Source organism: Plecotus auritus, assembly GCF_963455305.1.
Source record: "Plecotus auritus genome assembly, chromosome: 6".
NCBI lineage: Eukaryota > Metazoa > Chordata > Mammalia > Chiroptera > Vespertilionidae > Plecotus > Plecotus auritus.
The window spans coordinates 88,488,007-88,511,395 of NC_137773.1; the positions used below are offsets into that span (position 1 = coordinate 88,488,007).

A 23,389-nucleotide genomic window follows, 5' to 3' on the forward strand; every position below is an offset into this window, starting at 1 on the left:
TTAAAAGATAACTATGCTAATATCTGCTTGTAAAAAATATCCAAATGTTTTTTCAAACATTGTTTCAGCCCTAGCTGGTTGCCCAGTGGTTAGAGCGTTGGCTTGAGGACTAAAGGGCCCCAGGTTGGATTTGGTCAAGGGCACCTGCCTCGTTGTAGACTCCATCTCTGACACGGTCAGGGCAAGTGTGGGAGGCAACCAGTCGATATCTCTCTCCCACATCAATGTTTCTCTGTCTCTTCCACCCCCCTTCAACTATATAAAAATCAATGGAAAAAAATATACTCAGGTGAGGTAACAACAAAAATTGTTTCATATTAACATCCCCCCTCCCACCACTGCAGTTATTAACATATTTGAGTGAATCCAGACATTTTCCGAAATACAACCGATAGTTTTTATAAAATTGGGAGAATTATACATTTTATAATATTCACATACTGTGCATCAGTTTGTTTTTTATGCTTTTGATATCTTTCCATGTAAATTATATGTTTCATTCTTTTTCATTGGTATTTTTATTGATTTTTTTTTTTTTTACATAAAAGGGCAGTATGGAGGGATTCTTTGATGATGGAACTGTGGTGGTGGATGCAGGACTTATTTGTCAGAAACAATGTAGGAAGAAATGGAATGCAGACCATCTAATGAATCTGCTTGTATTACAAATGAATCACATGACCACACTGAAGAAGGTGGGGAAGATACTTTATTGGAGTAAATCTGAATGATCCTATTCCTTTGGAACAAACTTAGTGCTAACTGGTTTCCAATTGTATTTAGCTTGTGGTTGGAATTTGAAAAAGTGAAAACCTAAATAAAATAGGTGAAGTCCCCTGACTATTCAGGTGAATACACACACACACACACACACACAAAAGAAGGTGGGGAAGAAGCTGACCTAAGTTTGGGAAAAGTATATGATAGGCTACTAGAAGGCTAAAGACAAAAAGAAGTGTAGAAAAACACTGTACTCTAGTTGGTAAATATGTTCCTCACAGGGATAGGATTTAAAAATTCTGAAACTTTTATACATACATATGTATCTACACATACGAGTTGAACAAATGGGTAAATATATTGTAGGTAATGAGAGCCAGGTTTCTCACTGCTGGAGAAAGAAGTTACAAATAGCCCAGCCAGCATGGCTCAGTGGTTGAGTGTCGACCTATGAACAAGGAGGTCATGGTTCGATTCCCGGTCAGGGGATATGCCTGGGTTGCAGACTAGATCCCCACAGCTCAGGAGACAGCCAGTTGATGACTCTCATCATTGATGTTTTTATCTCTCCCTCGTCCTTCCTCTCTGATATCAATAAAAATATGTTGTTTTTAAAGTTACAAATAAAATGAGGCAGGAAGGGTGTTGTTAGAATGAACCTGTGGGACTGGATTAGAGGCATCAGTGTGGATGCATGGTTTTTATTTACTCTGTATATAGACATGCAGATATGTGTGCATACATATATATACTTGCTTTTTCCACTTAGAGGGACCAGAAGCAGTGACACCCCAGTGCAATGAGCATGTCCAGCACCCAGATCTTTAACATTCTCCAATGAAAGGAACTAGAGCTTCTTGGAGAAGTGATTGGTTCTAGAGCAAGAGCAGGGAAAATACAAGCTGGGCATGGAGCATCTAGTGCCAAAATAAGAAGGATGGAAGCATGTTGAAAGGGCACAGCCTCAAAGTATCCCTCAAAAGTATTAAGTTCAGAAATTACCTTAACCAAAGTTAATATTGCAAGTGTGGTAGGCAGCCTCTAAAATGGCCCCTAATGACCCTCTTATCTTTGTGTAGTCACATCCTTGTGTAATCCATTCCTCTTGAGTACAGGCTAGGTGTAGCTACTAACAAGTAGAGCATCGCAAAAGTGGTAGGATATCACTTATGAGATGAGGTTGCAAAGAAACTGGCTTCTGTCTTGCTTGCTCACTTGTTCATTGATGAAAGCCAGCTGCCATGTTGTGAGCTGCCTTATGGAAAAACCCCCAGCAAAGAAGTGCGGTCCTCAGACAAACATCCTATTAGTACTTGAATCCTGCCAGCAGCCACCTGAGAGAGCTTGGAAGTAGATCCTGCCCCAGTCAAGCCTTCAAATTAGACCACAGCCACCAGCTAAACTGTGCTTGGATTCCTGACCCATAGAAGCTGTGAGAAAATAAGTGTTAACCCACTAAGTTGTGAGATAAGTGTCATTGCAACAATAGATATCTTAATACAACCAGGAATACATTGCATACCAGGTATGATGCACTGAGGTTATATCATCTCTGTGGTATCCTCCCTAAAAATGTATAACCTCAATCTAATCATGAGAAAATACCCAACAAACCCCATCATGATAAAACATCAGAATGGGCATTCTGCTATTCAAAAGTATCAGGATCGTGCAACACAAGGAAGACCTAAAAATTGTCACATGTTGGAAGAGACTAAGGAGATGTGACGATGTGGATTCAAGTCTAGTCTAAAAGTATTGTACTGCCCTAGCTGGTTTGGCTCAGTGGATAGAGCATCAGCCTGCGGACTGAAGGGTACTGGGTTTGATTCCAGTCAAAGGCACATGCCTGGGTTGCAGGCTCGATCCCCAGGGTGGGGCGTGCAGGGAGCAGCCGATCAATGATTCTCTCTCATCATGGATGTTTCTTTCTCTCCCTCTCCCTCTCTGAAATCAATAAAAACATTTTTAAAAAGAGTGCCAATGTACAATGTACCAATGTTGATTTCTTTTTTTAAATGTATTTTTATTGTTGAAAGTATTACAGATGTCCTCTTTATTCCCCCATTAACCACCTCCACACTGCTGCCACCCACCATGTTGATTTCTTAATGTTGATAATTACTCTATGGCAGAGTTTCTCAGCTTTGGAACTGGTGGCATCTGGGGCTGGATAATTCTTTGTTGTGGGGGCTGTGCATTACAGGATATTTAACAGAATCCTTGGCTTCTACCCACTAAATGCTAGTAACAATGCCCCCCCCCCCATCCCACCCATTTGTGACAACCAAAAACGTCTTAAGACATTGTCAAGTGTCCTTTGGGGAACAAAATCACCTCTGGTTAAGAACCTCTGTTCTGTTATTAGCATCTGCTAATACAAGGGAAGACTAGATGAAGAGTATATGAAATTCTATCTTCTATAATAAAACACTTATACTACTTTTGTAACTCTGCCCTAACTCTAACATTATATATTTTTAAAGGATTATTATGCTAATTCTTGCTTGTAAAAAATCAAAATGGCATTATTTAAGTTGTTCATTTCTTCATCTGTATCACCAGTGGTAGTTATAATATATTTGATTGAATCCAGAACTTTTCTGTGATATAAATCTATAGTTTTTACACCGTTAATTATACATATTCTAATACTGATACTGTTCATTAGCTTGCTTTTTTATACTCTTAATACTTCGATATATTTCCATAGATGATGTCATTAAGTAATTTTTTCATTTTGTTATGCCTTTCTACATACTATAATTGCTATGCTGTACTATGATTTGCTTTTTTCCACCCAGAAAATCATCCCTGCTATGTATGGGCCAGACAGGCACTGTTTTGAGTGCTTTACATAAATTAACTCATTTACACTTTACATCAAAGATATGCATGAAATATATTTTATTTCTTACCCTCATTTTTTCAGGTGGGAAAGCTGAAATGCAGAAGTTAAGTAAGTAATTTGTTCAAGGTCACAGCAAATGGTAGAGCCAGGCTTTGAACTCAAGCGATCTGGCTCTTAAGTGCTCTTTTTTTTTTTTTTTTTTTAATATATATTTTATTGATTTTTTACAGAGAGGAAGGGAGAGGGATAGAGAGCTAGAAACATCGATGAGAGAGAAACATCGATCAGCTGCCTCCTGCACACCTCCCACCTGGGATGTGCCCGCAACCAAGGTACATGCCCTTGACCGGAATCGAACCCGGGACCCTTCAGTCCGCAGGCCGATGCTCTACCCACTGAGCCAAACCAGTCATGGCTCTTAAGTGCTCTTAACCTTCTCCCGAATCCTGTCTCTACTTTCTTGTGAACATGTTTCCCTCTTTTTCACTGTGCCTCATTCTTTTTAGTGATCACATGAGGGCCCATGCTGTAGATGAACTATAATTGAACTCTCCTGTTAGTCTCTTTTACTTCCATATCTATGTCCAGCCTTGGGTCCCCAACCACCTCGTCAGTGTCCCGTGGACGCCGCAGACTCCATTTTAAATTGACTCAGATTGAACTCATCATCCTCCAACCTTCGCCTCTTTCTATGTCCCCATCTGAGTGGCAATGCCAACACCCACCAGTCATCAGGATGGAGGCAAGACCCAGCTTGAGAAGGAATAAGTGAAGGTGTTTGGGTCAGTGGCACAGGAAAAGGGTTAGCTTTGCACAAAAAATAAAATAAGGGTTAGTCTTGAACATCTGAAGGAAAGAGGAAGGATAGAGAAGCCAGATTTAGGCTTCTGGTTATTAGATGCTTTATCACCAAGGCAACTGCGTTGCTATGGCAACAGTAAAGGCAGCACCGCCTCTCCCAAGCATCTGGTCGGCTGCCCTTACCTCCGCACTAGCTAGACACTTCCGTCAGGTGGGCTGCGGCCCTCCGGAAACGGCTTAGGAAGACGGGAATTGCGGCTGCAGTAGCCAATCAGATAGGTTCTGAGGCTAAGGACGCGCAGGAGGGATGGGGACTTCTTTGAAGCTTGAAAAAGGGAGTTGAGAAGGCGGGAGTGTATCCCTTCCTCACCACTTAGAGGCCCGAGGAGAGCAAGGAGGGGGGCCCAGGTAAAAAAAGGTGGGATGGATACGCCCGCTTTCGCTTTTGCCCAATAGAAAGCCAGTTAAGACGCCCAATGGGAGTCGTCGCCAGGCCCGGTGCAAGGCGCGCCCCGCCAATAGGCGACAGCGCTGGGCGGGTGCGGGCGGCAGAGGCGGTGCGGCGGAGGCGGAGGAGGCGCTGCCGCAGGAAGGAAGATGGCGGACGAGGAGAAGCTGCCCCTCGGCTGGGAGAAGCGCATGAGCCGCAGCTCAGGTGCCGCGGGGGTCCGGGCTGGGGCGGGGCCGCGCGGGTCTGCGGGAGCAAGGCTCGAGCTCGCCCTCGGGCGCGGCGCCGCCGCCCTATTCCCGTGGGGTCTTGGCTCCGCATCATCCCGAGTAACGGCCCCGGCCCGCCCTGTGGAGGCTTCGAGCCTCTGGAGCCGGGAAGCGAGAGAAAACAGGCTGGGCCGGGGCCAGGGAGGCCCAGCGCATTGCGGGGGATGGGGGGGGGGGGGACGCGGGGAGGGGCTGGTGATCCCACAGCATTCCTCCAGGCGATGGTCCTGGCCCTGCTGACCGGGCTGACACCTTTCGGCCTAATGCACCTGACCTCGCTAGGGAACGTGTCTGCACCCCGCTGGCCCTGGTGGTCCATCTCTGGGGGAGAACACCCGAAGCCCATGCTTAGAGTGTAGCCCCAGGGTGTGCCCCGGCCTCTGATGCACAACCTACTCCTGCTACCACTCCTGCCACCCACACCTAATGCTGAGCCCCTGTTCTTGGGTCCGATATAAGGCTTATCCATAGTAATAATGTCAACAACAGGGTACTTTTATCAGCTGCAGGCATTGTGCCAAGCGTTTAAGTGTCTTCTCTGAATGGCCACAACTCTGGGTAGTCGGCAGTCATTAACCCCATTTTGCAGGTGAAGAAACCGAGGCCAGAAAAATGAAGGAATTTGCCCAAAGTCATTCATTTCCGGGGGCAGGGGCTAAGGACCGGGTTAGAACCCAGTCGTTTTGACTCCAGGGCCCCATACCCTTGTCACTGCAAACTGCAGAGCAGCAGGCCCTGCATCTTGTTCCACCCCTTCATTGTCCATAGTAGTCATCGTCGCAGTAATAACTCTGATGAGCACTTTGCATGCCTCATCATGGACTCTCCACATTAACCCCATGAAGTTTGATGGCCTCATCTCTCACTTCACCGCCACTTTTCAAGGAGATAGAGTCCATTACCAAGGTTTTATAGACCTTCCATGGCTCAGCTCTCACTCACCTTGCTCTAGCCTGGCCTGTGACTGTGACCTGTGCCATAAACCTGATGCTCTGCTCAACTCTGGCCCCCCAGTTCTGCCATTTCTGCTTGGCTTGGCCCTGACAGCCCTTAGGATGACATCTAGCCCTTCACAGTGCTGGGCACAAGTCCTCCATGTAACCCAGGCAAACTCTGGGCCCGTGGAATGACACCCCTTTTCTACTGGGCCCCTCCCACTTCAAGTTTCTTGTGTGCCGTGTTCATTCCATACTTCTCAGTCGCTGAGTAACCTCTGACCCCTTGTTGTGTAGCACAGTATGCTGTAGGGGAAAGAGCAGAGCTTTGGTGTCGGACACACCTGGGTACGGTTCCTGCCTCCCTCCATAGTGAGCCTGGAGCACAGTAAACACTTGGGAAACATTACCTAGTTTTGTCATCTATAAAATGGAGATAGTAATAGCTATCACACTCTTAAAGGTGTGCCAGGAACCATCCTAAGCACTTGACAGATGTGAACTCATTCAGTCCTTACAACAGCCCACCAGGCAGGTACTGTTGTCATCTCCATGTTACAGGTGAGAAAACCGAGGCCTGGGGAAGGTAGGTCATACAGTGAGTAAGAGGCAGAACCAGGTTGGAATAGGTGGTCTGACTGCCGAGTGCATGCTTGGAACCACTTCATCTCCCCGACCCTGGTCCACCTCTGGGGTGGGGCTGGCTTCTCTGTGTCACCCTGGCTCATTCAAAGTTATTAGTGACTGAAGTTACCGTGTCTTATTTGCTTGACTGGTGGCGATCTGTCCCCACCTAGAATGTTAGCTCCTTAAGGGCCTGTGGCATGCGGTGGACACAGTGAATTTGCTGAATCATGGCATCTCTTAGGCCAGTCCCTTATTCTGGCCTCAGGGTGGTGTCCTTTGAGCAGGCCCAGCTGAATATCCACCTCCTCTCCCTCCAGGCCGGGTGTACTACTTCAATCACATTACTAACGCCAGCCAGTGGGAGCGGCCAAGTGGCAACAGCAGTGGCAGTGGCAAAAATGGACAGGGGGAACCTACCAGGGTGCGCTGCTCACACCTACTGGTCAAGCACAGCCAGTCACGGCGGCCTTCATCTTGGAGGCAAGAGAAGATAACCCGGACCAAGGAGGAGGCCCTGGAGCTGATCAACAGTGAGCAGAACTGGAGACAGGATCTGGGGGGGAAGGGGAGGGGAGGGTACCTCTCCCTGAGGGGGCAGAGCAAGCCTCGTAGAAATCACACCAGACCCTCTACCCCAGCTTGCTCAGCTGTGAGGTGTGGCATTGGCCGACACAAAAGTGCCTGCACATGATGTGAGCCTGGCCCACATGGCCACCTCTCCTTTTCTTTCCATCTGTAGGAGTGGGAAGACCCAGCGTTGGGGCTAGCAGATTGCTGTAAGCTCTATGACCTCAGGGGCCCACATCACCTCCCTGAGACTCAGTTTTCACCTCTATAAAATGGGCATCGTCATATACCTGCCTCTGAGGGTCGTTGTGAAAATTCAGTGAGATGCGACAGTGCATGGCACGCGGTGTGCCCTCAGTCAGTGCGAGTGATTGATGATACTGTCATCAAGCAGGATTCTGCGGTGCATCCAGGAGTGGGTCGGGAGGGAGGGAGGGAGGGTGGGAGGGAAGGTAGCAGTACAGAACTGGCCAGCAGTTGGTAAGTTCATTCTGCCGGAGAGAGGAGGCTGTCTTGGCTCTCTTCTGTTTTCTCCGAGTCTGGAACAATGGTTGGCAAACTTTTTCTCAAAAGGCCAGATGGTAAATATTTTAGGATTTACAGGCCAAACAGTGTCTGTAAGCTCTGCTTTGTAAAATAATAACATTAGACAAAATGTAAACAAATGGGCGTGGCTATATGCCAATCAAACTCTGCTTATAAAAATAGCAAGCCTGTGGGTCATTGTTGGCAGAACCCTGACCTAGAGCTGTCCAGTATAGCTGCCACTACCTACATGCGGCGATGTCCACTTACATGAAGTAATGTTAAAAATTGGTTCTTTAGTCATGCTGGCCACACTTCAAGTGTTCAGCAGCAACCTGTGGCTAGGGCTGCCGTCTTGTACAGTGCAGATTTAAACATCTTCATCCTCGGGAGAAGTTCCTGTTGGACAATGCTAATCTGGATCTCACCTGTGACTTCATCAGCCACTCAGCCTCTCCCACCAGAGACCCCAGACCTCTTCCTGGCTGCTCCTGCCCCACATAACTGCTCCCTCATCCATGCCCCGACAGCCTGAGTTCCCATTGGACTCTGCCAGGTCCTGGCTGTGTGACCTTGAGCAAGTTGCCTAACATCTCTGAGCCTTAATTTCTTACCTGTAAAATTAGTATTTATAATAGGACCCACCTCACAGGGCAGTTGTGAGGACTCTTACCTAATACAGTAAAGCACGAATAACAGCACCTGGCACTTAGTTAACATTCTATAATTACTCGCGGTGATTATGATTGTTGTTATTAGCACAGGCCTGGCAACGAGTACACAGCCAGTCAGTATTGGCTGTGCTTAGCTATCATATCACTTGGTCCAGTACTTGGCCGGTAAGATATTACTTACACACATGCATACCCCCTCCCCCATAGGGTGTCTGGCATGATAAATGGCACCTGTTAGCCTCATGCCTCATAACATTATAGGGAGGATCTCAGTTCTTGCACAGAATCTGAGGCAGATTTAAAAACTGCCTCCTGAGCTTCACAAGGGCAGGGACTGGATCTGCTCTGTCCCCCCGTTTCCCCACTACCCAGCACACAGCCTGGCCCATGTGAGCCCTCAGCATTATTTCGTGGAGCAGTAAGAAACAGAGGATTCCTAGCCGAGGAAATGTCAGAAATAAAGGCCTGGTGCTAGGCTGTGAACGGAACTCTGGAATGCTGTGCAGGGGACTGAAGAGGGACCGCATCCTTCAAGGGCAGGTCCTGGCCAGGTTGAGGAGGGCCTACAGTAAGGCAGAGAGTTGGGGTCTTTCCTGGTCATTGCAGGAAACATGGCCAGGTGTGACCCGGAGAGGGGCCCTGCAGTGGTGTGCTTTCAGAATTGTGTGGCTGGAGGGTGAACGGCCAGGGAAGCCAGAAGGTCCAGAGGCCAGGTTGGCTGGGACCAGCTATGAGTGATGGGGAAGAGGGGGTTGTCGCGGGGGGTGGATCTGGCTGCCTCGGGGCAAAGGAGGAAGCGAGTGGAGAAAGCCCAGAGAGAATCTTGAGATGACATCCTGGGTCCTCCCAGCTCAAGTGGTCCCTGTTTCAAGGCTTCTGGACCAGAGGAGAGAGAAAGGCGTTGGCGATTGAGGGACAAGAGGTGCCACCACTGGTAGAGAGGACTTGGAGAGAGATGCAGTCTGAGGAGGGACTCACTAAATCTGAGGGGCCTGAGGAAGAGACGTTGGGAAGGCAGCTGGGAGGGGGCTTGGGCTCAGCTGTCAGGCTGTGAGGACTGCCTGGGAGTGGCAGGCGAGGATGCTTCCCCATCACTAGGATGGGACAGGTGTGTGGTAGGGCTGACACTGTTGTGGGGCCTGAGAGTGCTGAAGTCGGCTTGGGTCTTGGGGAGGGTAACTTGGGAGAGGATGCTCCCCGTAAGCAGCTGGGCCCTGGGGCCTAACCTTAAGTGGACGCAGACTGGGTTAGCAGGGGTAGGGCATGCCCACCTGTGCTGGAGGGCCTGGTGGAAGCTGTGGGAGGAATTGCATCTACAGATGATGTGACTTGAACTTGGAGGTGGGTGGGAGGGGTGGAGCATTCTAAAGATTTAGGAGGCAGAATCCAGAGGAATAGGTGATGGATTAGATGGGCGGGGGTGGGGTAAAGTCGGAACCATGTAGCCCGACCTGGAGTCACACAGAAATGGGTCCTGGTGCCAGCTGTGTGGCCTTCGGCAAGTGTCTTCATTTTCAGAGCCTCGGTTTCCTTTTCTGTAAAATGGGGACAAGGTGGCCCTGAAGGTCCAGGGAGTACTCAGAAGAGCAATGGGCTCATTGTCTGGCGCTCACTGTCTATGTGCTGAGCCTTGACCTCAGTCATTTAGGTGTGTATGGTGGGGGCCAAGGTCAAGACCAGGCCTTTGCTCTCTGGCAGCCCCTGCTGCTTCCCCGAGGCTGATGGAAAGAACTCGGGCCCATGGAGAGAGCTTTGGGCAGGGGTGCAGGAGCTGGTGGGCTCAGGGGCAGACCCTCTGATGATCTTGGGCAGTGATCTTCCTCTTCTGCCTCCATGCCCTGAGACACTGAGCTGGGGCTGAGGCAGGCCTCCTTCAGGGTTGTTAGGAGGGAGCAGTGAGATGCAGTCTGGTGCCATGACAGCGAGCTTGGGGCGTTTGGGCTCCTTTTTTCTCCCATGGAAGTGAATGTTCCCCTGTCATGGGCTTGTTCCAGGTGATCAGGAGATGAGGATTTGGGCAGCACACTTTGTAGCTGGCAGCCAGGTCTGGAGTCTCATCAGTACCCATTCAGAGCCAGTGCTGCCCGTTGCCCAAGGGGACAGGCTGCCTGCAATGAGAGCCAGTGCTTCCAAGTTTTCTGCTGATGCCCCTGTTCTCAGCGCCGGCTCCTCTGCAGCTGCTGGGTTGTGGCCAGGAGCTATCAGAGCTCAAGAACTGGCTGCCTGTAATCCTGGTGTCCTTGTCTGCGGAGGCCAGGCCATGGAGAAACAGAGGGATGGAGAGCAGGTGGGGAGGGCTTCTCCATGAACCTGTCCAAGGATCGAGGGTCAGTTAGTGCTGTGGTTCAAATCTTCCCACCCTAGGTCAGTGACTCCCAGCCTGCTGGCTTCAGGCTGGGTCTCTGGTCTCCCGGGGCCCTGTCTGCTGGATCTTGGGACTTCTGGGATGACAGAACTAAACCCGTTACCTTTTTTCTGTCCAGGCTTCTTCCCTTGTTTGTCTCCAAACCTTTTTAGGGTCAGAGACGACCCTATTTGTTCATTCACTTCCCTCAGGTAATTTGCTGTCAGCACAAAGCCTGTCCTTGGTGTGTGCCCATGTAGAGAGAGAGATGGAACTCTCTGGTGTCTCTTCTTATGAGAACACTAGTTATTGGACTTCACCTAACCTTAATTTTTTCTGTAAAGGCCCATCTCTCAATACAGTCACATTGCGGGGTCAGGGCTTCAGCACATGAATTGGGGCACACAATTCAGTCCATATTGTGGGGACCGATAGCTAGTACCTGTCAAGGGCTTGCTCTGGGCCAGGCCCTGCTCCAAGGTAGGAGCTGCTAATAGCCCATTTTACAGGTCAGGAAAGTAAGGCTCCAAGAGGAAAAGTCACCCACCAGGGTCACAGAGTACAGGAGCAGTAAAGCTGGGATCTGAACACAGCAGTGAAGGTTCCAAGTCCACCCCCTCAGCCTCAGGCCTGTGTTGTGATCTGCCAGCAGAGGCTGTTCTGTTGCGCATCCTGTTTCAGGAGTCCTGAACTCCCCAAGCAGGCGGAAGGTGCCAGCTCCAGACTGGGAGCTCCTGGTGAGGCTGCCTGGTCTGCCTAGCTCTCTGTCCCAGCTGGAGCTCCGTTGGATGGGGGTTGGGTGGGCGCTGTCTTGGTGACTGGTGTTGACGCAGTCAGGTGAGGCCAGGGCATTGCCGGGAAAAGGCCAGGGTGTCTGGTTCATTCTTTCTGTCTTGCCTTCTCTTTAATATTTGGGCCTGAGGTTCACAGAAAAAGTATGAGATTCTGGCATTTCTGCCTACAAAGCTCAGTGGTGGATCCCTCTCCCTCCTTCCCTGTGGCCTGTTTCTGTCTCATTTATTCATGAATTCCTTCAACATTAGTGAACATCTGCTCTGTATAGTTCCAGGTGCTGGGGACACAGCAGTGAGCAAGGCTAACCCAGCCCCCGTCCTTCTGGTACAAGGCAGGCCACAGACGCACAAACAGGACAGTGTTAAATGCAGGGCCCAGGGGGGCACCTCACAGAGCAGGATCTTAGGAAAGGCTCTTGGGGCGGGGGAGTTGCGGGCAGAAGACAGCAGGCCAGCTTCAACTGGGAAGAGTTGCCTGAGTAAGGATGGCATTATGGACACCATCAAGGTGGCGGGTAGATGGGGCTGAGGGAGCATAGAAGCAGGGTAGGACTGGGAGGGACACCCTGTGGGGTATAAGAGTGGAGCTGAGGGGACACAGGAATCTGAAGGTTCCCTTGCATCTTGGCATGTGGCCAAGACCAGACTCCTGAAGGTCAGCCTCTAGAAGGTGAACTAAAGAGGGAAACGTTTTTTTAAATATCATTTCAGGCTCCATCTGAGCAGAATGTTTTCTGAGAGAGCTGGCTGCTCGGAGAAAGATTTGGGTGCTTGAACTATAGGGCAGGGGGTGGTTAAAAGCTTGATTTTTGCCCAGGCCAGTAGTTATAGTATTGGCCCACGCACTAAAGAGTTGAGGGTTCAATTCCCGGTCAAGGGCATGTACCTGGGTTGCATGTTCAAGATCCCCTACCCAGTTGGGGTGCGTCCAGGAGGCATCTAATCAATGTGTGTCTCTCACATCCATGTTTACCTCTCTCCTCCCCTCCCTCCCACTTGCTCTAAAAATCAATGGAAAAAATATCCTCGGATTAGGATTAACAAAAACAAAAAGCTTGACTTTTATCTGGTTTTCAGGCTGGCAGCGCCTGCTCACACACACACTGTGTGCTTCTTGGCCAGACCATCTGGTCTTGAGGGTCCCTGCAGTTATGCCCATGGCCCAGCTGCTGGAGGATGCAGCCAGGCGGTGCTTGGAGTGGGCTCAGGTCTCGGCCTGGCTCTGCAGGTGCTGGGCATGTGCGGACAGTGTGTCTCTTTAAGGCAGGCAGGTACACATGAAGGGGGTGGTGCGCTGTGTGCTCAGGATTCCCGGGCTGGCAAATTGAGGTCCAGACAGAAGAGAAGAGGAGGAGAAACCTTGGTGTTCCGAGGTTGAGAGCAAGGAGATACCTGGAAGTCCAGGGAGAGGAGGAAGAGGGGTATCCTAGTGACATCTGGTGCAGGTCAGAATCACCTATGGTTGTATCTGGCACAGAGGCACCACCTAGCAGCCCCAGGGAGGTGTTCCAACCACACCAGGGCATTATGGTCAAAAGCCACCACATCGTGCAGGCAAGCAAGTGGGGCTTCTGTCACATCAGTGAGTCTGCCCGAGCAAGCAACACACCAGACCAGACAGGTGTGCCAGCGAGGAGGACCAGGGATGGGCAGGTCAGGGAGAAGTAGAGACAGCCTCATCAGGGATGTTAGCCCATAATGGAAGGGGGAATGATGGTAGCAAGTGACATTTCTCAAGTTCTCCATGTCCGGCACTGTGTAGCATGTCACTGTGGTCTGCTGGCAAATGACTAAAAATTCAGACTCAGAGGCAAAGGGATGGTGAGGACAAGACAAGAGTGACAGGGACATGGGGAAGGCAGGGGTGATAGGGATGGTTGTGGGAGCATCAAGCAGATCAGACACCAGGACACTGTGGTTGCTGCTGTGATGTACAGTGAGACAGGTGGTAAACATACTGTCATGGGCATGCCAATTTAACGGGTCCCTGGCAGATGGGTGACCATGACCTTGAGGTCATACAGGAGTCCGAGAGAGCTGGCTGCTCAGAGGAAGATTTGGGTGCTGTGAACTATGGGGCAGGGGGTGGTTAAAAGCTTGACTTTTTGCCTGGCCAGTGGTTAGAGCATCGGCCCACTCACTGAAGGGTCAAGGGTTCAATTCCCGGTCAAGGGCACATACCTGGGTTGCTGAATTCTTGTTATATTTGTGTGGATTGGGGGAGAGTGATAAAGGCAGCAGGAGTTTAGGATGGGTTGTGAGACCAGCATGGCTCTTGAGGTTACTTCAGGGTCACAGCGCACATACGTGTGGAAGGCATCACTTCATGGACTCCTGTGCCTTCAGGCGTGTGCAGGGAGAAGGCATTTGTGGCGATGTGTTAGCCTGTGCGGGTGGCGAGTATTCACAAGTGCATGCATGTGTGCGTGTACACAGTAGAGCAAAGGTAGCACAGCTTCCTTCTGAGTGATGTGCTACCGCTCATCAAGCTCTCTGCCTGTCCCGCCCCTGACATGGTCTCCTGTGTCCCTCATGTCGTGTGTCCACAGGCTACATCCAGAAGATCAAGTCCGGAGAGGAAGACTTTGAATCTCTGGCTTCACAGTACAGTGACTGCAGCTCGGCCAAGGCCAGGGGAGACCTGGGTGCTTTCAGCAGAGGTGCGCAAGTAATGGGCACCACCAAGCCCTGGGGGACCTTCTGGCCCACCAGCCTGTGGAGCAGGGGTGGGGAACCTTTTTCTGCCAAGGACCATTTGGGTATTTATGACATCATTCACTGGCCATACAAAATTATCAACTTAAAAATTAGCCTGCTAATGTTTGCTCAAACATTTAATTTACTCACCCCTAATGCCTGGGCAGGGCCAGACCAAATGATTTCTTTTGCAGGCCTACACTGCGGGACATTCCCCCCACCTGCTGTGGAGGATGGGCGGGGTGGCCCCTGCGGCACAGGCCTTCAGGGTCCACCAGGTGGCAGCACAGTCCCTTCCTCAGGCTTCAGAGGCTGCCTTGCTCGTAGAGGGCAGGGATGACTGCAGAGCCTTCTCCCGAGTCATTCTCTCCTGGGATAGGGAGTCAGTCTGTGTTTCTTTGCACACTTTTCTCCATCACTGGGAGGCCCCCAAGCTGCATTTTGCCTCTCCTCCAGTTGGAAGTATAAGGCAGGGCCCCTGAGAGCCCCAGGGTAGTCTCCCATAACCTCTGCCCCTCCCTTGCTGGTGGGGAACTAGGGGTGAGGGGAGGATGGGTTGGATCAGCAGCTCTGAGTTTAGGGCTGACTGGTTGGGGCAGTGGAAAGGGAGGAGCAGAGGGGACCAGCTGACCACCACCTCCTCTTCTTAAAGTATCTGCCTTTCCCTCCATCCCAAGATGCCCAGGATGGGGTAAGAGGTGTGGGGTAACCAACAAGGAGCTGCCACCCACCCCGGGAGGCCGACGGGGCAGACAGGACAGATGATGTGGCAGGGGCTGGGAGCTGGGTCTAGGGAAACATTCATCACTAAAGTGCATCACTAAGCACGCAGCAGCAACAGCAGCTCTGCCTGACATCCCTCCTGCTGTCCTCAGGCTTCCTGGGGCCTCTTTAATGGCCCTGCCACCTCCAGCTGGGCTGCTCAGCACTGTGACAGGGCCATAAACCAAGTGACAGATGAGTAGGAGACCAGGCACAGGCGGGAGCCCCATCTGGCCGTCCTGCCTGGTCCGAGTTTCTGCCTCGTCTTGATCCCCACACTTCATCCCTTACGTTTCTCCAGGTCAGATGCAAAAGCCATTTGAAGATGCCTCCTTTGCGCTTCGGACGGGGGAGATGAGCGGGCCCGTGTTCACGGATTCCGGCATCCACATCATCCTGCGCACGGAGTGAGGGGGCAGGTGGCCCAGCCTGGCCTTGGGGTGGGGCGGGGCAGGCAGGGTGGCTGGGCCTGGAGGCCCTGCTTACTGCTGTCAGCCGAGCATGGGCGCCTCTCCCTGCTGATGTCACACAGTATTTATTGTTCCCAAAATGGCTAGGAGATGGGGCTCTGCACCATTAGGGGCTCCCTGTCGGACCCAGGTTGGGGCTGTCCCCGCCAGATTCCCCCCTCTTTTGGAATTGACTTCGGGAGGACAGCGGTGTGGGGAGGCTCCCAGAGCTCCCAGACCCAGGGGCTGGGGGTGACCTGTCCCAAAGGGAAGGCCTCGTCAGCTGAGCTGTCCCGTGTCCAGGATGGGGTAGGAGGGCCTTCTGTTGTTTCTGGTTATGCCATGTTCCTCTATTAAATTGCAAAAAGCAGATGCTCTATGTGGTGCCCAGGCTGCTGCTGCGGTGGGGCCCTCTGAGCAGCAGTGCAGCACCCTCGCACCCTCCATTAAACCTGGAACCACTGCTCCACTGTCCTGTGTCTCATTTCCTCCCGCTGAGGGGAGGGCGCACTGTCGGGGGAGCAGGCCTCTCCCGTCACCCCTAGTGTCCAGCCTGCATTTCCTCCCCGAGAAGCCTCCACATTCTGGGACTGAGGACAGCCAGGGTGCATCCCAGCATCCAGGCTCCAGGGAAGCGGGGCACCAATCTGCCAGCGGTCCTCAGACCTGGATGTTCCAGAATGCAAGGACCCTGCCTGGACCCCACAGCCCTGGACTCAGCAGGGCAGATGGAGCTGGAGACCTGCAGGGGATCCTGGGAGAGCCAGATTTAAGCCTCTCTAGCCTGGGTGCTCCCGGCACACACACACCCCCACCCACAGGCCACCCCAGTTAGAGTGAAGGATGCCCGCACCCTGATGCTTCCCTGGCAGGTTGCGCCTGGGTCCTGCCGCCTCTGCAGATGCTGGGGAGGCCTTGTGCTGAACGGGGCAGGGGAGGAGGCTGTCAGAGCAGAGGGGATCCCTGTGGCTGATGGGGGAGGTGGTGGGCTCTCCCTCTTAGGGTGGAGGCTGTGGGTATAGCCTACCTGCTCTTCATCCCTTCCTCACAGCTGCCCCTGTGCCAGGGCCTGGGCTGGGGACTCAGAGTTCATTCTGGGAGTTATGGGCCTGTTCGGTGGTTATGCCCACTCCACTGCCCCCTTAATGGGGACTAGCCTGCATCGGGGGATAGCAGACTGCCAGGGGTTGGGAACCTGAGCAAAATAGAGCCTTGACTGCCTTGACCCCAAGGGAGGCACGAACCCAGGGCTGAGTCTCAGTCACTTGGGCAGACTCCAATCTGGCAGGTTTCTGGAGCAATTGCTCTCCGCCTGCCGCCTGCTGGAGCATTTATCATTAGGAAGGTTTAATGAATTTCAGCTCTAGTGGGCTGGTGAGAGTCGGCTAGTTGGCTGCACCTCCTGGCAGAATCTTCCATCACCTTTGGGGGCCACAAGGCAGGCAGCAAGCAACCCCACTGTTTGTGTCAACAGATCTGTATAGTCAGGGGAGTGATCACACCCCTCCTGGCCCAGTGGTGCCTCTGGGAAGGATCAGAAGTGAGTGCTTGTGGGGCAGGAGGGTGTCAGAGTTCTGCTTTAAAGCGAAGGCCCAGAGGAGGTGTCCCTGGGCTCCCAGGTGGCTAAGATGCTGCCAGGGAGAGGGGGGGTGTTTCCTGTCCTGGTCTTTGTGGCGCTCCCTGTCACGCCGGGCATCCATGTCTCTCTCACGCGTGCATGTGGCCATGTATCCCTAGTTGTGTCTAGGTGGGACCCTGGGAGTAACCCCCTTCCCATCTCCCCACCTCCCCAGTCTGGGTGTGCCCCTGCCTTTGTGGGCCCCCCTCCCCTTCCTTTGTCTAGCTGTGCAGCAGCCAAAACCCAAACACAAAAGAACGTCCCTGTTAGATAAACATGTCCCCAGAGCCCACTCAGAGTCAGGCTGATTCATGGCTCAGTGGCTGTGGCTTTCCTTACCTGCTCCACATCCCCCCACCCACCCCCTCCTGCCTTCAGGATGGTGACAACCCTGTAGCCTTCCCTCCCCGCTGAACTTTGTCCCAGGGAACTGGTGCTCACTCCTCCACCCTGTGCACCAGCCCAGGTTTCTGTGGCCACAGGGCAGGGCCAGTTCGTGTCCCCTCAACTCAGGGAAACGCTGGTACTGCAACTGCTTTCCAATGGAGCCAGGTGCACCTCCATGAGGGGAGGTCAGAATTAGCAGAGAGGGTGGCCAAACAGATGACAGATGATCCTGGCCTGGGGAGGGTGTGGGTGAATTATTCCTGCTTGTCCTTTGTTGGCTATACTGTTGACCCTGGAACAACGTGGCTGTTAGGGGCACTGACCTTCTTGCAGTCAAAAATCCCCAAAAACTTAACTACTAATAGCCTACTGTTAACTGGAAGCCTTATGGATGATATAAACAGTCAATTAACAGATTTCCTATGTTATATGTAGTATATACTGTATTCTTGCAGTAAGCTGGAGAAAAGGAAATGTTGTTAAGGAAATCTGTGCTCTCCCTCTCAGAGTACATCCCGACTTGCCCTTCTCCCTCTTCCCCTAGGCATGTGACCTTTGCCCTTCTCTCCTAAGCTCCACGGGCCCTTTTGCTTCTGTAACTTGCTTGCACCTGAGCCTACGCAACCCAGCAGGCTCACTTCTACTACCTCTGTAACTTTCTAAATAAACTTTCTCATAGTTTGAAAAAAAAAAATCTTAAGGAAGAGAAAATACATTTGCTGTAGTGGGGGCAGGGGGGACCTGCACAGTTCAAACCCGTGTTGTTGAAGGGTCAACTGTATATCCCTGTAAGTATATCCAATATAAGGAGCGCTAAGCCTGCCTGTATGTGAAGGGGGTGGTGGGGAGGTATGATGCCAGGTGCCTGTGGCATCCATTTGAGGACTGGCGTGCAGATGTGACAGACACACACCCGCCTACCCCTTTTCTCATGTGAGTCTCCAAGTCTGTATATTTTGGACAAAGATTGTGGAACTCAGCAGTCCCAGTCCCTCACCTTACTTTGGGAAAATAGGAGAACAATGCCCTATCTCCCCACCCCACGCCCTGCTCACCTTGGAGATTTGCCTCCAAATAAATACAGTCGGAGGGTGGCGGGTGGATGTTCTGAGTGCCCCAGCCCAGGGCCTGTCTTCTAAGCAGGTACAGAGCAAAGTGCCTTTCAACGTGTCTATCCAGGGATCGATTCTTTTCCTGTCAAACTTGTTAATTTAAATGGAAATTAATTGCTCCTCTTTGAACATTTCTTTAAAAATTGGTTTTAAATGAATGCATTAGGCAGTCACATTTATTATTCATTGGTTTCCTTCACAATATGGCCCTGGTGTCCCGAGTTCCTGGAGATGCCAGTGTGGAACGGAGATGATTTAATCAAGGAGGCCATTAATTAGAGCTGAGGAGCTAGGGGAATGGGGGGTTTACACCCAGAGGAGCAGATTTCACAGCCTCTGGCCTCAGCGGGGTGGGGGTGGGGTTCTTTGCACAGTTTCTGCTCAGGATTCAGTGGGGACCATATGTTGTGATGGACAGTACGACCTTTGTTCCCAGCCACCGGCCCCAGAGGTCACTCTCCCACTCCCCTTGCTGTATCATCCAGGCCACTGGGGACCTGGCAAAAACAAGCCTTCATCTGCTCTTCCCTTCTGTGACTCCACAGCTGCCCCCATCTCTACCTGACTCCCTCTCACACCCCTTCCTGTCTCCAATACTTCCCAGCTCTTCCTGTCCTCCGCCTCCAGGAGCTGCAGTCTCCACATTGGGTCCTCGATGTCAGGCCCATGCCTGCCCAAGCCCCTTCCAGGTGAATGGGGTCCAGGTGTGGGTGTGTTCAACTGAAGGCGCCAGGGCACCTTCAGGCTGTTTCTGGCCTTTTGTTAATTCAGAACAGGTGCCACTCATATAAAATGATTTTGTAATTACAAAGCAAAGAGAGAAGAAAAATGAAAACTTCTGTGTCCTACCCACTCATACCCAAATTCTAGAAGCAGCCAAATTGTTATAACCCCCTTTAAAAAGTTGCCAGAGGGCTCAGCAATGCACCAGACTGATCAATGAGTGAGAAAATGGAGAATATTCGAGGCCACTTTTCATTGCTGCGACAGAATTCTCAGGTGTTTGGATCAAATTGCTTTCAAACAAATTGTTTCCCATTGAAACAACTTTGCCTATTTCCACAAAGGGCTTGGCCGCCCCCCTCCCTGCCCCCCAGTATGGGCTTCCCTGCCCTGGCTCACAAAACTTGCTGCATGGGATAGGGATCCAGCGGGGATGGGTCTCCAGGCTCAGACTTACCCTGCACCACTGCCTCCTCTGCCCCTTCTGGACACAACAACCAACGCATCAAATGTCAAAGGTCCTGTTTATTCCAGCAAACAAAAAGGTAAAGGTGTAAATGAAAATAAAAATAAACAGATCCATGCACTCAGCTCCTTGGAGGGGAAGAGGAAAGGTTCAGAGAGAGGGAGAAGGGAATGGGTGGGAGGGAAGCAAAGAGGAGAAGGAAAAGAGACAAGCAGAGACAGGGAATGATCTGGAGAGTCGGATCAGTAAAAAGAAAGAGGGACATCAATAAAAAGGCAGGATGACAAAGAACTGGAGTATCAAAATCAGATCAATAAAGGAGAAGAGACAACATTGAGAAAATGCACCAATAGAAATACAGAGGCAGAGAATGAAAGCTGGGCAAAAGGCAGGGAGAGAAAAAAAAAGACAGGAGGGGAGGTGGGGCAGGACAGAGACAGATCAACTTGAAGGGACACAGGCAGAGTAGAAAGGGCCCCTGGTGGCCCTCTAGGGGTCCCCAGCAGTGCTGATGACGTGGAAGAGGGTGACATTGTAGAGCACCTGGTGGCCGTTGTTCCAGGTATAGAGGGCCCGCTCCCGGGGATTGTAATCCAGCATGGAGATGTGGGAGTACTGATTGTGGAAGGGCACGTCCGTGTACTCGTAGCTGGACGTGTTGGTGAAGTAAGCAAAATAGACCTTGGCCCCGGCCAGATGGGAGTTGGTCACGTAGAGCACGCCACAGATCATGAAGGCCTCACCAGCACTGCGCTTGGGGTAGCCAGTGTCCCAGGATCGCATGACCTCAAGGGTGTGCGGGTCTAGCCGGCTGACCACAATGTTGCCTGCATTCTGGTTAGTGGTGTACACGGCCCAGAGCCCGCTCTCATCTACCATGAAGTCCATGTCAGAGAAGCCACCCCAAGAGTAGGGGAAGGTGTTGTTGTAACCAGCCCCTGGAAGGCTCCTCTGCACCAGCACGGAGCGTGAGCGGAAGTGGTACTTGACTACCACATTGCTCTGGTACTTGTTGTAGAACAAGGAGCCATTGTATACCACATGGCCTGTGCCTGCCCACGGCTGGGGCAGCAGATGCTGGATAAAGTTCTGGCCTTTGATGAAGTCTCCCAGAGTGCGGAACTCCAGAACGCGCCGGCCCTTGTAATAGCCATCCATGTACCAGACCTATGAGAGAGCCACTGGTCACTAGGGGACCACTGCCAATGACCCAAAGTCTGCAGCAATCACTCAGGAATCAACCATGGTCATTAGGGATCAACAGTCACTAAATAGTCAGTAGTGATCATTCATGACCTATCATAGTCATAGTGATTGGGATCCTTACATCAGGGAGTGCCATTGGTCTTAAAACACACACTAAATGGACAGGGCTTGATCCCTACGGATCAGGGGATATTGCAGTCTCTAGGGACTCACTGGACCTGGAAAATTACTGGTCATTGGCTATTGGATGGTTAGTGGTCACTGGACAGCCATTGGCTGATGAGAGGTCATTTGAATTCATTGCCCATGGTAACCCCTGCAACCATGAGATGACCAGGCCTGTGATCAGCACCTTCATCATCATCATCACTCATCAGCATATTCATTAGTCCTAGAGCCCTTACTAGGGCTGGTTACTGGGCTATGCATCTTAACTTTAATGCCAACATCATCACGGCCCTTTTGGAGATAAGGAAATTGAGTATCCAAGACATGACGGAACTTTGGGCAGCTAAGAATTGGAACTGAGATGCAAATCCAAGTCTGGTTCCCAAACCCAAGCTCTTAACCACGTGGTTGAACCACCATAATCCCTGGGAGGCCAATTTTCATGGCAAGGATATCAGTCACTAGTCACTGGGCAGTTAAAGAACGGTTCCTCTAGATCAGAGGTGATTGGCAATTCTGGACATAGAGGCCACTGGAAATCCAAAGGTCACTGAGTGGTGCTGAGTGGGGGGCTTGGAGGGAGCTCTAGTTCTTGTGAAGGCACAGGTTACTAGATAGTTACTTAAAGGTCAGTGGCCATTGGGAGCTGGTCAGTAGTACCAGTAACCATTAGTCTCTATACAGACATCAGAGGTCAACAGACTTGAGGACTCAGATGACTAGAAGGTCCTGATCACTTGGTAATCACCAGTCAAGGGGAGGTCCAAGGGCTCTGAAGATCCAAAGACACTTTGGGCTACAAGAGAATCATTGGTGTGAAATCACCAGGCACTTATGGGCAACCACAGGATGTCCCTCCCAGGTTCCAACTCCTGTGGTGGGCACAGTTACTCACCCGGCTGTCCGCACTGGGGGCCATCGTGTCCGTCATCCAGGAGCCAAAGCGGGACCCCATGGCTCTAATGGTGATGGGGTTACTGACCCCAGTCAGCTTCCCACAGCCTGAGAGGCAGGAACAGGGGGAATAAGGGAGTCAGGGGTGGAAAGAGCCCAAGGGAGGTAGAGCAAGGATAAAGTGGGACTGGGAAGAGGTGGGACCAGGGGTGAGAATGGATCCAGAGATCTGGTTCCAAGATGGAGTTAAGTTGGGGGTGAGGGGCTAGAAGTCAAAGGTCAGGGCCATTTTCAGCTTTGGGGTCTATTTGTGGCCTTGGAAAGGGAGATCAAAGGTCAAAGTTTAGATGTTAAAGGTCAACATTGTTTGGCTTCTGCATACACAGGTGGTACTGGGGTTGGACATGGAGGTAAGGGGTCAAGGTCAAGGGTCAAAGCATACCCAGCTTCTGGGCGCAGGCGTGGAGCCGGGCCTCCAGAGCCATCACCCGCTGCTGCAGGTCCTCATACCCGTAGGCACCCATCTCCTCCTGGATGGCTGCAAGACTGCCGGACAGATTCCTCACCTCTTCCCGCAGGCGCACAATAGTCCGCGTGTCTGCCTTATACTGCTCCAGGACCGAGCTCAGAGGCAACAGCTCCGTCATCCTGTCCTTCAGTTCCTGCTCACCAAGACGGAACTGTCGCTGATCCCTATCCCTGACCTTTAACCCAGACATGACCCCACCCTTTGACCCATAGCCTCACCCCCTATCTTTGACATTTGGCCCATAATGGACCCTAGATCCCAGCCAACCCTCAGTCTTCCCAGATGCAATCTCACTCTCAGAAGAATGGGCAACATTCCCAAATCTTCCTTTGACCTCTGACCTGACCCCAAAGGACCCACCTGGAAGCTCTTGGCAGAGAGGGATCCATCAGCTGTCCGGAGCCGCGCATCCAGGTTCCGCATGAGGGTCTCCATGCTGCGCACGTACTGGAGGTCACGGTACGTCCGCAACTCAAGGACCTCCATGGACTGGGAGACATTCTGGACCTAGGAGCTGGGAGGGTTAGAGACAGCCAGACTCCTGCCCCCAGCCAACCTTCTCCTCCCTTGATCTTACCAACAGCCTCCCGATGGCAAGCCCGTCTATCGGTTCCACCCAGAATGGCCACCATCACTTTTCACTTCTCTCCTCTCCTCCCTGGCCTCCTGCTCCCACCCTAGCCCCCAACAGACAGTTCTCCATAGAGCAGCTAGAGGGAGTTTTTCAAAGGGAAGACTGGATCTCCCTTCCTCTGTAGACTCTGCAGGCTGGTTCTGTCCCCTTGCCTGCCTCTCTGCATGTGCATCCACTCCAACCACCAGT

General features: G+C 51.6%; 2 protein-coding genes across 3 annotated transcripts in view; one reads left to right on the plus strand and one right to left on the minus strand.

The window, feature by feature from the left end:
- Positions 1–4,613: 4,613 nt before the first annotated feature.
- On the plus strand, positions 4,614–15,928 carry PIN1 (peptidylprolyl cis/trans isomerase, NIMA-interacting 1). Its single transcript, XM_080674824.1, has 4 exons — positions 4,614–5,027; positions 6,969–7,181; positions 14,105–14,215; positions 15,316–15,928. Exons 1-4 carry the CDS (start codon positions 4,970–4,972, stop codon positions 15,423–15,425), a joined length of 492 nt encoding a protein of 163 aa, XP_080530950.1. The 5' UTR covers positions 4,614–4,969; the 3' UTR covers positions 15,426–15,928.
- A 3,882-nt stretch (positions 15,929–19,810) lies between these two features.
- The window catches only part of OLFM2 (olfactomedin 2), a 67,123-nt gene continuing 63,544 nt past the window's right edge, over positions 19,811–23,389 (minus strand). For both annotated transcript variants that reach the window (XM_080674826.1, XM_080674825.1), the window contains exons 3-6: positions 22,927–23,073; positions 22,480–22,699; positions 22,039–22,145; positions 19,811–20,936 (exon numbers count right to left, since the gene is read on the minus strand). In XM_080674826.1, coding sequence (XP_080530952.1) covers positions 20,259–20,936; positions 22,039–22,145; positions 22,480–22,699; positions 22,927–23,073 — 1,152 coding nt within the window. In that variant the 3' untranslated portion in view covers positions 19,811–20,258. The remainder of the gene's footprint in view (positions 20,937–22,038; positions 22,146–22,479; positions 22,700–22,926; positions 23,074–23,389) is intronic.

What these genes read in the sequence shown, in the direction of transcription:
- PIN1 (XM_080674824.1), top strand. Translation starts at nt 4,970, where the DNA reads ATGGCGGACGAGGAGAAGCTGCCCCTCGGCTGGGAGAAGCGCATGAGC. An exon ending in GGCCCTGGAGCTGATCAACA is followed by an intron (nt 7,182 to 14,104) that starts GTGAGCAGAACT and finishes GTGTGTCCACAG; the next exon opens with GCTACATCCAGAAGATCAAG. An exon ending in CCTGGGTGCTTTCAGCAGAG is followed by an intron (nt 14,216 to 15,315) that starts GTGCGCAAGTAA and finishes ACGTTTCTCCAG; the next exon opens with GTCAGATGCAAAAGCCATTT.